Here is a 13,394-nt window from a genome sequence, read left to right on the forward strand (position 1 = left end):
TTAAATTGGTTTCAATACCACTTGAATTTATGGATAGTTTCTTATTTTCTTGAGTGTCAGGCTCATTAATTCCTTCGGGAATCTTAACATTGCTCAAATCTTGAACTTCCATATGAGGATATTTCGTAGTGTCATCTTGATCATTTATTTTTTTTCTAGCATTTCGATCCTTAGAACCTAATGGTCTGCCATGCTTCAAGCGTGCTTTAGATTTGCAATTCTCTGCAGATGAATTTGTGATTCAGTGATCCTTTTCAAATTTGTAAATGCGTCCGGCATTTGATTTGCAATTCTCTGTAGATGAATAATCTTTTGTACTTCTTTATCATAAATAGAAGCACGTGGATCAAGATGAAATAGTGATGGATTTTTTCACAAAATTTCTCTTTTAGTGTCACTATTTTCTCCCCCTAATTTTGGGAAAACTATCTCATCAAAATGATAATCTGCAAATCGAGCAGTGAACATATCTCCCGTTAATGGTTCAAGATAGTGAATAATGAAGGGTGATTCAAACCCAACATAAATTCCTAACCTTCTTTGGGGGGACCCATCTTAGTGCGATTTGATTGTGCTCTAGGCACATATACACTGCATTCAAAAATTCTCAAATGAGATATATTAGGTTCTTGACCTAAAATTAATTGCAACGGAGAAAATTTATGATAATTTGTCGGTCTAAGACAAACAAGTGTTGCAGCATACAAAATTGCATAACCCCAAATAGAAGTGGGCAACTTAGTTTTCATGAGCAATGATTTTGTTATCAACTGCAGACGTTTAATTAATGACTCAACAAGGTCATTTTGAGTGTGAACATGGGGTACATGATGTTTCACTCTTATCCCAATCGATAAGCAATAATCATTAAATGCTTGGGATGAAAATTCTGCAATATTATCAAGGCGAATAGATTTAATTTGATTATCGAAAAACTTTACCCGTAATCGTATTATTTGTGCCAACAATTTTGCAAATGCTAAGTTGTGAGATGACAAAAGGCACACATGAGACCATCTAGAAGAAGCATCTATTAGGACCATGAAGTATCTAAACGACCCACTTGGTGGGTGAATTGATCCACAAATGTCCCCATCTATACGTTCTAAGAACGCGGGGGACTCAATCTCAACTTTTGTTGGCGATAGCCTCCCAATCAGCTTGCCTTGATAACAAACATTACATGAAAATTTACTATTCGAAAGAACCTTCAAGTTTTTTAATGGATGCCCATTTGAATTTTCTATGATTCGTCTCAACATTATTGATCCTGGATGTCCCAGACGATCATGCCAAGGTATGAAAGTATTGGAATCAGTAAAGTAGGAAACTTTTTTATAACACATGTCTGCCCAGAGATATTTTTGTTGATACCAAGATATTCAAGATCCATCTCATCAAATGTCTTGATATGATAACCATTTTCACGGATATCTTTAAAACTCATCAAGTTTTGCCGAGACTTAGGAGAAAACATGACATTATTTATGATGAGTTTAGTTTTCCTGGGCAAGCTTATAATGGCTTTTCCGAAGTCTTCAATCAAATTAGCACTACCAGAAATTGTAGTAACATTAATCTTACCCATGTTTAGATGAGAAAAATATTTCTCGTCTTTGAATATCGTATGTGTAGTGCCAGAATCAATCAAACATATATCTTCACAATTTGACAGCTTACTTTGAAAATTATCTATATCTTCAAATAAAATGACATACATCAAATAAGATATATACTATATTTTCGTACAAAGTGAAAGCTTTTACTATAAAAAATTGTTAATCCGACATTACTAAGCAATTAAAAAAAATATATCCAAAAACTATTGAAACAATATAATATTTGATAAGAAATCTAATACGTAATATATTATTTATAATTAATAGTACGAAACAGTATCATGCAATACATATAATAATAATAAATATTATTATATTATATTTGATAAAGAATATTCTAATATTATTATATTATATAATCCGAACACATATGGATAAGTAATTGTGAATATTATATTAAAAATATTAACATGCAAAACTAAAAATATTAACATGCAAAATATTAATATGCAATAATGAACACAACAGAAGTTCGTGCAAGTTGCACGTATTGTCGTCCTCTTTTTTCTTTTTTTATTATTTTATTTTATTTAATAATGACGAAATTGAAATTTCATTCACTTCAATAATAAATTACAATAATATAATTGAACTAATCAATAAGAATTAAAAATCAATACTCATGCAAACAACTACTTTTACGAGATTTTTATTCTCTAACTCTTATCAACAAATAAAAAAATATTAAAAGCATTCATTCTTTCATGTTTATGGAGCCATCACCAATCAAGTGATCAATCTTTCCTTCAGGGTGCCCGTAAAAGTCTGCTACATCCAAGCATGTGATGTCAACATTATTTTCAGAGAGAAAGTTAGCCTCGGGATTTATCTCTTTCTTCTTTAGTGATGCTTGATAAAGGTCCACTAAGTGCTTGAGAGCATGACGGTCATGTAAATAGTGTCGTTTTCCACCACATAAAAAACAATTAATTGTTTCACGTTTCTCATCTTTTCGTTTTTTGTTTGATGAATGATTAACACCCAGAACAAGGTTTCTTTCTTGGTCATCACGACCACATCCACGACCAGGGTCGCGACCTTTTCCACGCCTAGCCTGGTGAGCATGCACATCATTCACCTCATGAAATGGTGCAGATCCAGTAGGTCTATTCTCGTGATTTTTCATCAACAAATCATTATTTTGTTCGGCCACGAAAAGATGAGAACTTAGTTCAGTATATTTCTTGAAAACTTTTTCTCGATATTGTTGTTGTAATAGCACATTCGAGGCATGAAAAGTGGAGGGTGTCTTTTCCATCATATCATTATCATTGACCGTCTCTCCACATAGTTTCAATTGAGAAAAAATTCTGAACATAGCAGAATTATATTCATGAACAGACTTATAGTCTTAAAATCTTAGATGCATCCACTCATATCGGGCTTTCGGGAGGATGACCATCTTTAAGTGGTCAAACCTTTCTTTTAGGTTATTTCACAATACAAGTGGATCCTTAGCATAAGGTACTCAATTTTCAAAACTTTGTCAAGATGATGACACAAGAAAATCATAGTCTTAGCACAATTTTGACTAGATGTTGTATTTTCATTCTTTATGGTGTCTCCAAGACCCCCATAGCATCTAGGTAGATTTTAGCATCCAACACCCATGAAATATAGTTTTTGTCCGAACTTTGAAGGGCAACGAACTCACACTTTGTATGATTGTTAGTCATAAATAAAAGAAGAAAAATAATAATACCTTAGCCTTAGCTTTCAAATTTGAGACGGTAGAGTCTCGTGCTGATAACGTGTTACTCCCTCCGTTTCACAATAAGTGAATTGTTGGAGTTATTTTAGTGTTTCAAAATAAGTGAATGTTCATAATTCAAGGTAAATATTGAAAAAAAAAATTAAATTTACCCTCCATTAAATGTATATTGGTAGTGATGTATCATGTGTCTTTGCTTTTTGAAGAGGGTAAACATGGAAAAACATGATAAATTTATGTCTTTGCTTTTTTTTTTCTTAATATGTGTGTCAAAATTCAATAATTAACTTATTGTGGAACGGAAGGAGTATAAAATAAGAAAGAAATGAGAAGAAGAAGAATAGAGAATATAGAGTGTAATTCTTATTTCTCTTGAGAACTCTTCTATTTATAGGGGGATTTTGCCCTTAATTTCACACTTAAAAATAAATACATCAAATCCTGATAAACATCGAATAGATCTGGATAGATATTCACTATAATTAATATATATCATAACAAACATCGTAGTACTTCATGTGGTTTACATTATTGCAAATTTATCTCGATTTCATATGTTTGTCATTCTACTTTTGTAGAATGGAATTGTCTTATCTATCCAATCAATAGTTCAATAAGAATGACTTGTCATTCAGTTGGCCATCGTATTCTTGTCCTTTCAACAGTATAAAACTGTGCCTGCTAGAAAAATCATTTTAGAATTGGCCATTTGTTAATCTCACTGGAAATCAATCTACATCTAATCAATCAATTTAATTTTTTTTTATACATTTCCTAATAGTATTTGTATACTTATTGAGTGTTTTACTCATGATGGATGACTTATTTTACCAACTTGAAAAAGAAAATTGCATGTAAATGTGTCACACTCATGCAATTGCGAAATGTACTCTAGTAACACCTCCATTTCAATTGACGTGACTTGCTTTATTTTATAATATAGTTTATTACCAAAAAAATATTTTTTTAGTATAATGATTTGTTTTCAATATTTTCATTTCACCTTTTAATGACACTATCATATTTGGAATGATATATTTAAGATCATAAAATGTAGATATCAGTTTTAGAGGATGCATGTATGGCTAAACTTATAGCTGGTTAAATTGGAAATATACTGAGTATGTTGCTGTTGTATATTTTGGTAAACCCGAGAGTATTTATAAGTCAAGAATTTCAAAGTTAAAATCAACCACCAGTCATAAGTTGATCACCCTTTTCTTACGGCATTTCAACTTATGTACACTTTTAATTTGATCAAGATTATTTTATCCTCAATATCTTTTTAGATTTTTAAAATATATTTTCCAAAATAAAATATAACTCTATATTCGCTCTACATTCGTTTTTTCCCGTTTTCTTTACAGGGATACTAGAGTACTATATTTGTACTTTTTAAATTAAAAAATTAAGAATATATTAATCATTTTATAATATAAAAAAGTAGCTTATCATCATTTTTTTTGACCTAATTCGTCAACTGTTGATTATCGATTTCAGCTCTTCTATCCAAACACACAATTATCTATTTATAAAATTAGTTTCATTACTTAAAAATTCTTTGGGCACCTAATCCAAAAGGGCTCTTGGTACATTATACACTTCTTAAGATTAAAACCACAAGATATCTTTTTAAAAGGTCTTATATTTTTTAACTCATATCCAGTCAAACTAAAACATATAAAATGATACGATCGGAGTAATATATTGGTAAATATTGGTGTTGAGTTCAATCGTATGAGAATTGTCTCCCTCCAAGCTGCTTACCTCCCCACGGCCCACATTATACACAAGCCCACCACTCCCAACAGAGAAAAGGCCTCACTGGCCCATTTTGTACCTGCAGCCCAATTGACGAAACATCCAATTGCCATAAATTTCATTTCATGGTTTTTCAATTGGGGAAACAGCATAAACTTCGATAGTTTAGGGTTTGATTATAGCAATTTTTGACATTTTACATAATTACTGAAAATCTCAATTTTGGGTCTGCCTGCATTTTTTCTTTTGTAAAGACACATAATTAGCTCCTGATACATTTTTTTTCGATTTTGGGTCCGTTGAGATACATAATTAGCTCTCGATACATCCAATAAAAATACATAATTAATTAAAAAAATTGTAATTATTTTGTAAGGATGAAGATTTATGTAAAAATGGTAAGTTATAAGGTGTATGCTTATGTTATTTTTCATAAAATTGTATCATAATCCATTTGTTTATGTTATTTTTCACAAATTGTATCATAGTCCATAGATATGTTCATATTGGATGATGTGATCTGCCCGAACAACACAATCGTGCTTTAGTTGCAAATTTGCATGAGCCGACTAATTCACTTTATATTTCTCATTTGGTAACTCTATTTGTTTTCTCAATCGGGTATCCGTTTTGAGCTCCGATTAATTTAAATTTGTGTCTCAAAAGGATCGTTTAAAAGAAAGTGATCTCGAACAGAATTTTTTTTTCATAGACATATCTACCGTTAGCCGCAGTGGCGGAGCCAGAAAGTTGGAGAAGGGTGTGAAATTTTCTTCTCAGTTGTGTTAAAGGAGTGCAAAATTAAATATACACTCATAATAGCTAACATTTAACATCTGTACACAACATAATTTTCGGATGATGGGTGTGCATCAGACCAGGGTCGGCTCAAGCATATTTGTGGCCTAAGGCGGCAAAAATCAAACGGAGGCCTTAAATCTTTAAGAAAAAATAACTTTTTTTAATGAACTTTATTTTCAAAATTCTATAACCGATTTTTACTAATTATTCTTTTTAAGTAATACTATAATCAATGCATTTAATCTTTCTTGAGACATAGTATGTTATGAACCAATTGTCCCACATTGGAAAAATAGAGAAATGCTAAGGGGATTATAAGTCAAATGGGTTCTCCCACCTATTAGACTACTCTTTTGAGTTGGGCTCTCCCGTTTGGTTTATAACATTGGTGCTTTCATTGAGAGTCTCAAGTATTGGGCCATGACTCGGAATGGTGGCCTGTGCGCTAGGAGTGGTGGCTGAACCCAATAAGGGTGTCAACCGTGACCAACTGGACGTAGCTGTGACTAACAAGGATCGATTCACGTTTGGGGAGCCGCGCGTTGGGCCGTGACTCGTAGTGGTGGCCTGGACCTAAGAGCGGTGTCGGCCGTGACCAACGAGGATCGATCCACGTGTGGAACCACGACTCGAAGTGGTGGCCTATGCGCCAGCCATGACCAACAAGGTCGTTGGCTCTCAAGCGGAGACAATTATTATGAACCAATTGTCCCACATTGGAAAAACAGAGTAATGTTTTTCGCCTATTAGATTAGTCTTTTGGGTTGGGCCCTCCCATTTAGTTTATAACATAGTACTCTAGATATATGAACTTTTTCTAATAATTCTTTCTTTTTATGTAAAATAATTTATTTTTTTATAAATAATAATTATTTTTTAAAAAAAAAATTATAATATATTATCATAAAAAATGAGGTTCCTCAAATTTGGAGGCCTAAGACAGCCGCCTATTTTTTTCTAAGGTAGAGGCGCCCCTGCATTAGACTACCCTCCGCCCATGCCGTTAGGGTAGGGGATCACGGACACTCGGTAAAGTAGTGTATGTCTTTGAAACAAATTGCAGCTCGTTCCAACTTAACTTTTGTTCTCATTATTTGACTGGTTTAACTGCTGAAATGTTATCCTCAATTAGTAATCTTATCTATTATTGGCAAAGTATCTTATTCTCTTTTTTTACTGCTACATATTATTTCATTTGTTTTATTTATCTCGCTATATTTACAATTACTATTTCCTTTCTATTCTACATGATTATTTCTTTTGAGGCGAGGGTCTATCGAAAATAACACCTCAACCCCACATAGGCAGGTGAAAGATCTGCATGCATCTTATCCTCCCCAAACCTCACCTGTGGGCAGTGGCGGAGCGGCCACGTTATGCCAATGAGTGTTTCATCGAAAATTACACAATTTAGCTTGGTTAAAATTCCAGTTTTATGTATAAATACTTTTTTAAAAAAAATATTATGTATAAATACTATAAGTTTGACTCCTCTTATTTTTAACATGTACCTATCTAACTACATTTTGACACCCCTTAGAAAAATTTCTGGCTCCAACACTGGATATGTTGTTGTTGAACTACTGAAATGTATGTAGATTACAATGCCTTCGCCCATATACTATTTCTGTCTTCCCGGATATTGATGTGTACATATTGGTTATTAGTAGCAACTTATTTTGATATTTATCTTAATGAAATACTAACTCAAAACATGATTAGCATTCAAAGTGAACAAATCTAGATTTTTAATTCCTCATGTTTCTTGTTGCCTTAGCTGATGCTGCTATAGGAGCAGAAACTTAACTCAGGTATTAGTTTCAAAAGATAATTCTGAGGTTCATAAACGGCGTTTTTCTCTCTTTTAGATGATCCTCGTGTTAGTAGGAATCTGAACTGAATGTGGAACCAGTGGATTCACTTAAAAGCTTCAACAATGCATTGGGACTTCCTATTGTAACACCCATTTTATTGTTCTAGAAAGGAGGTTGATGCAGCTCATTTGTGAGGCATCAACTCATGTTCACATCACATTCAAGGTGTTCTCATATTGAAGAAATGCATATAAGAAGTTTAGTATCGTTAGAAACATGTTTCCTTGCTGCTACTCAAATTTCTAGGACGAGCCATGAAACAGAAAACAAGTAACCTCTTACAGGTTAAGGCTTAATTTTTTACGAGTTATTTGATTGGAGTACTCTTAAGGCAGTTAGATATCTGGAACTTCTGGGATTATGCACTCGTAGGATCATGGTCAGTGGGATCATATAGCCGACCCCTAGTTTGGGACTGAAGCGTTGTTTGTTTATGAACCCATAGGGTCGTGAAAATATCAACGAGTGATGTCTGGTGTTTCACAAATATTGTAACAATTCGATCTCTACTCGCTGTCTTGTTTAGAGCCTGGGGACGTGGTATATGTTAGTCACTTGCTGGAGTCGGACAAGGTTAGCCTGAGAACCTTCTGCTCTAAGAATTTAACTGTTCGTGTTGTCTATTGTAGACTCAAGACTATTGGGTAATTGGGGCATTGATTTCTTCCAATTTTCGTGTCAGTAGAGGTTTTAGGTACTCACTACAGCCAAAAGATCCGACCCCTGAGGAAATTCCATTTGAATGTCATGCACTCAAATATGATTTGTCCAAACCTATGATGAAAGAGCAGTTGATTTACCAGAAGATTACAAGGGCGCCAACCTCAAATTAGTTGTGCATGTTTCTTGTGGTAATAAAAACAGATTTCAGATAGGATAATATGCGACTAAAATAACCACCTTGCTTAAAAGCTTCAGAGTTTCTTCGCAACATAAACAACCTTTAACAGCATACCTTATCTAGATATGTTTAGTGAGGGATATAAACAGAAAATATCTCAACATTAGGTACACCAAATTATCTATTTATCATGGTTGTATTTGCAGCTAAGCTTCATGATGATACGGAATATTTGAGCTCATAAGAGTAGAGACATTTAAAGCATTCAATATCAATGCAACTAACTTCAAATTCAAACTTCATTTTTGGCAGTATAAACTACGGATACAAATGCCAGTACCACGTGGTCTGGGGCACGATAATAAAGTGCTGATGAAATCTAAGACTTAAACGAGGTTCACGATGCATTACGGACCGACATATTTACACAAATTAGGATAATGACAGTACAACAAACAGACAACATTCTTGGATAAATTCATCTTAAAGATTAGGATTAGTAGTATGGGCAGCAGTGACAGTAGAGACCATGGCATCAACTCCACAGATGTTGTGTTGACCCCTGCAAATCTTGTAATATCCGTGCTCTCCCCAGTGTTCTCCCCAAGAATTCTTGATGATCCAGTAAGGCTTCGCTTTGAGTCGGATAGGAGCAAAGCCAGCAGAACCATAACCCACTAGGAGGACACCATGATCCTGATGCTTGAAGCAAACTAATGGGCATGAAACTCCTCCAATGTATGTCTGCATCCAAGCAGAATTGATTCCCACTGTATTTTACACCAAAACAAACAAAGAGTAAGTTTTCCGTTTGCTCTCAGTTACACTGGCAAAAGAAACTCCAAATTGAGCCTTCAGTTTAAGATGGCTACGCTACCTGCAAGAGGACCATGTTTAACCAGGTTAGCAGCAATTTGGTCTTCATCAAGACCAACAACACTGTAGTTAGTAACAGAAGCAGCAATTTTGCTCTTGTCAAAGTGGCATTGGCCATTCCTGCCAGTGTAAGGATAATCCTTCTCCCGTTGGAGACCCCCAGCTTTCAGGGTATACTCAAAGGCAGTAGTCATAAGACCACCACCGCAACCTGCATCACACTCACTTTTTTGCTCCGCATCACACTGCAAAGAGGAAAAGTTTTGATTAAGATTAACAGGATAAAACAAATAGGTATGTATTAAGCAGAAGAAAAGGCGATAATCAGATACACAGTTAGCCACAAGTATTATTGTCTCTGTTCAGTACCAACTCAGTTCCTATCAGGTTTATTTGTCTTTCTATGCTGCTTCAAAGAAATAAAATCATTTTAAGTTATTGAACCGCCAGATGATGAGGAAACAAAGAACATAGGACAATCCTAGTTTTGGCTTTGCCTTGAGCCCTAAACCCAAGTAGTATAGACACGCAAAAGCTCTAATCTATAATTCTTTTCCCACAGAATAAAAACCCAAATGGTTTAACTCTTAGATGCAGATAACTAGCTTTGGTAAGAAACCTCAAATGATACAAGGTTTGGCGCAACGATTTACCCATTACATATTATTTGTTTCAAGCAAATTAACCCAAATAATGCCTTACACTCCCCACAACCAAAAGTGTAGATACCTAAAAACTATAAAAGTTTAATCCTTTTACAATGATCGAATCCTATTTGTAAACCCCTTCCAACAGAAAACTAGTTTTGACAAGAAACCTCAATGATACAATTCAAACTTGATCTGTAAACCACTTCAAACATATCACTAGCTTTAACAAGAAAGATCAACGATTTAAACAGAGCAAAGCATATGATCAAAGGAACATGACTAATATGCTAAGTTGCTCCAACTCTTCAAAATATTGTCTAAAAGTGCGCATGGGATCCTCCAAAAGTAGTGTATTTTTGGATGATCCTCCACGGGTGAGGACATTTTTGAAGAGGTCGAGCAACCTAGCTAATATCTGACGCAACATCAGCAAAACATCATTAAATCACACTCAAAACATATATATAGAGATCAAACAACATTGAAAACTAATAAAATCTAGAAAGTCAACGGCAAGAACAATACTAACCTCATGGTCACAGTCCACGAGCTGCTGTTCACTAAGGCTCACCAGCTCTCCAGTGGCCAAAAAGTGAGCTCCTTCCACTGCTCCCGTCGTACTGAACGACCAGCATGATCCACATGAGCCCTATCATAGTCAAATCCATCCACCAATAAATACAAAACAATCAAAAACAAAAATACAAATAGATATAATCCATTAATAACACAAACAAATACTCCTCCAAATTTACGCGCGCGCCACAGCTCAAATTTCGAGAGTCAAATAGTTTAATTTTGAAGGTAAATTTGAACAAGAATACTATTAAGTCACAATAAGATATAATTAAGATATTAAAAAAATTATATGAAAAAATTACGGTCAAACAGAGACTTGTTTGAATCTCCATAAATCAGGACGTAGTGAGCAATAATATCCATATTAAAAAGACCTGATTTTTAACACCGGTAACGGCGCCTTTCTCACGCCAGTCAAAGTCCTCCGGAAGATCAGACGTCGGTAAGATCGGAGCTTTCGTAGTACTAAGCTTCGGTTTCGGCTTATGAAGTCCAAGGTAAGTTCGTCGAAACTCCGACGGAGTAAGATCGGAGAACTTCGTAATACCGTGCTCCGCCGTCGGGTCAAGGAGCTGATGCCGCCGTGCACGGCGTAGATTTGCCTTGAATACCTTTAACCGATGATCATGTTCCTCCTGAGTAGCGTAGATCTTTCCGAACTTTGACTTGAAAAGTGAAAAGTGATGCTCGGCGTTCAACAAGTGGTTGTTATTGTCGTCGGACTCCGATGTGACTTGCCGGATTAATGGATCTTCGTCGGAGAAAGCGAACGCCGACGACGAGAAAATGGTGAAAACGAGAAGAGATAAGAGAAACAGACGATCCATTGGATAGATAATGAAGAGAGGAAGAAGAAAAATGGGATATTTTTCCTCTATCTTGCTTAGCTGCTCGAGTTTATATTGGCTCCGAGAACATGGTAGGTATGAGAATTGGCCGTTGTGATTATGACACGTGTACCTTTCACCTCATGATACGTGTGCTCACTGGTCACGGTTACTTCATTATTTTCTTTTCCGTAGTAATTAAATTTTAATTTATGCCAAATAAATACTCCCTCCGTTTTAAAAATAACGACCACCTTGACTTGACACAAAGTTTTAGAAAACAAAAAAAATTTTTGAATGTTGTGACTTTAAATTAAGTTGTGTTAAATGCACCAAAATGACCTTTAATCTTGTGGTCCTAAACATATCATGTGGAAAGTTGAAATTAAAGTATTACCAAAAACGAAAAGGGATCATTCTTATAGAAACAAACTAAAAACAAAAATAAATTATTCTTTTTTAAATTAAGAAAATACTATTTAGCTAGAAAAATTCGAACTAAGACTTCAAATTAAGGATAAAGTAGTACTGTAATTATTTAATAATTAAAGTTAGAGTTAGTGTGGATCAAGAAGTTCATTCAAATTTCATTAATGAAAAATTATTGTTACTCCCTTCATTTCATATTAGTTGGCTCCATAAACTTAACATATTCATTAAGAAAATATTAATTAGGGATTTATTTTATCAAATTAACCTTATTAATTATATTTTAAAAATATAAATTTAAGTAAATATATTTTATTTAATTATTTAATATTAAAAATAATATTAAAAAAATAATAAGATTCTCTTGATTTCATTAAAAGAATAATAAAATTAAAATAAATATTCAAAAAAAAAAAAACAATTAAAATGAAACTGACGAAGTATAGTAGATATTGGACCGATTTCGTAGAACTGTATGTTTATTTCTTTATTTTGAACTTGTTACGATAATGGGATCACATTCATTGTTGTTTATCTTATATTGTTATTATTCTTAATTTGTACAAGTTGTTGAGAAGGACATTTTTGCGGATAATAACGACAAAAGAGGGGTTGCTTCCGTTGGTCGCTAATAAGTAAAGGGGGTGTACTGTGAAATAATCTATTTATATCTTTTTCGTGGGACCCACATTTGATTTAAATAAACTCTTTTTGCCTTATTGAAACTTGAATGTTGAATGCTAAAAAACATATGTTTCCTACCCTATTTAAAAAAGAATTACTTGTTTTTTAGTTTGATTTATTTTCTTTTTATTAATACTTTAATTTTAACTTTTCATGGTATGTTTAGAACCAAAAGATTAAAAAATATTTTCCTACATTTGATATAATTTTAATTTAAGATTATAAAATTCAAAAACCTTTTTTATTTTTTTAAATCTTGTGACAAGTCAAAATAGGTTATTTTTTTTAAACAGGGGGATTAATTTTTTCCCCTCTAGGTGTAAGGTAGGAGAAATTGTCAATATGAAAATCGAATTTTGCGGGTCAACAAATGTAAAATAGGATCTCTAACGATGGGATCCAATTAAACTATCACCGTTTATATTTTCTTTTATATTTTATATATAATAAATTCAGGTATTGAAATGTATTATATTGTTAAGTATCTTTTCTTTTATTAAGAGAGGAAGATAAAGTATCTTGATTTTGGTTTATAATAATAGTCTACTAACAACTTGAATTATGAAGAAACATTTGAGACAACGAAAAATTTAGGACAATTTAAAAGTGAACTATACATGGGATTAAAAGTTTAGCAAGCATAGGAAGAATATATTTATGTAATATTGTGATGCCTAAATGCAGAAGTTCAGAAACTAGACCAATCTTTTTTAATTAATATAATTACACAAAATGAAGGTGG

At 33.5% G+C, this 13,394-nt stretch overlaps 1 protein-coding gene across 1 annotated transcript; it reads right to left on the reverse strand.

The window, feature by feature from the left end:
- Window positions 1–8,878: 8,878 nt before the first annotated feature.
- On the reverse strand, window positions 8,879–11,710 carry LOC107866938 (probable cysteine protease RD19C). Its single transcript, XM_016712985.2, has 4 exons — window positions 11,087–11,710; window positions 10,663–10,782; window positions 9,485–9,728; window positions 8,879–9,377 (listed from the first exon to the last, which is right to left on the reverse strand). The coding sequence occupies exons 1-4, from the start codon at window positions 11,537–11,539 to the stop codon at window positions 9,091–9,093; spliced, it is 1,104 nt and encodes a 367-aa protein (XP_016568471.1). The 5' UTR covers window positions 11,540–11,710; the 3' UTR covers window positions 8,879–9,090.
- Window positions 11,711–13,394: the final 1,684 nt, after the last annotated feature.

Source organism: Capsicum annuum, chromosome 4, assembly GCF_002878395.1.
Source record: "Capsicum annuum cultivar UCD-10X-F1 chromosome 4, UCD10Xv1.1, whole genome shotgun sequence".
Classification (NCBI taxonomy): domain Eukaryota; kingdom Viridiplantae; phylum Streptophyta; class Magnoliopsida; order Solanales; family Solanaceae; genus Capsicum; species Capsicum annuum.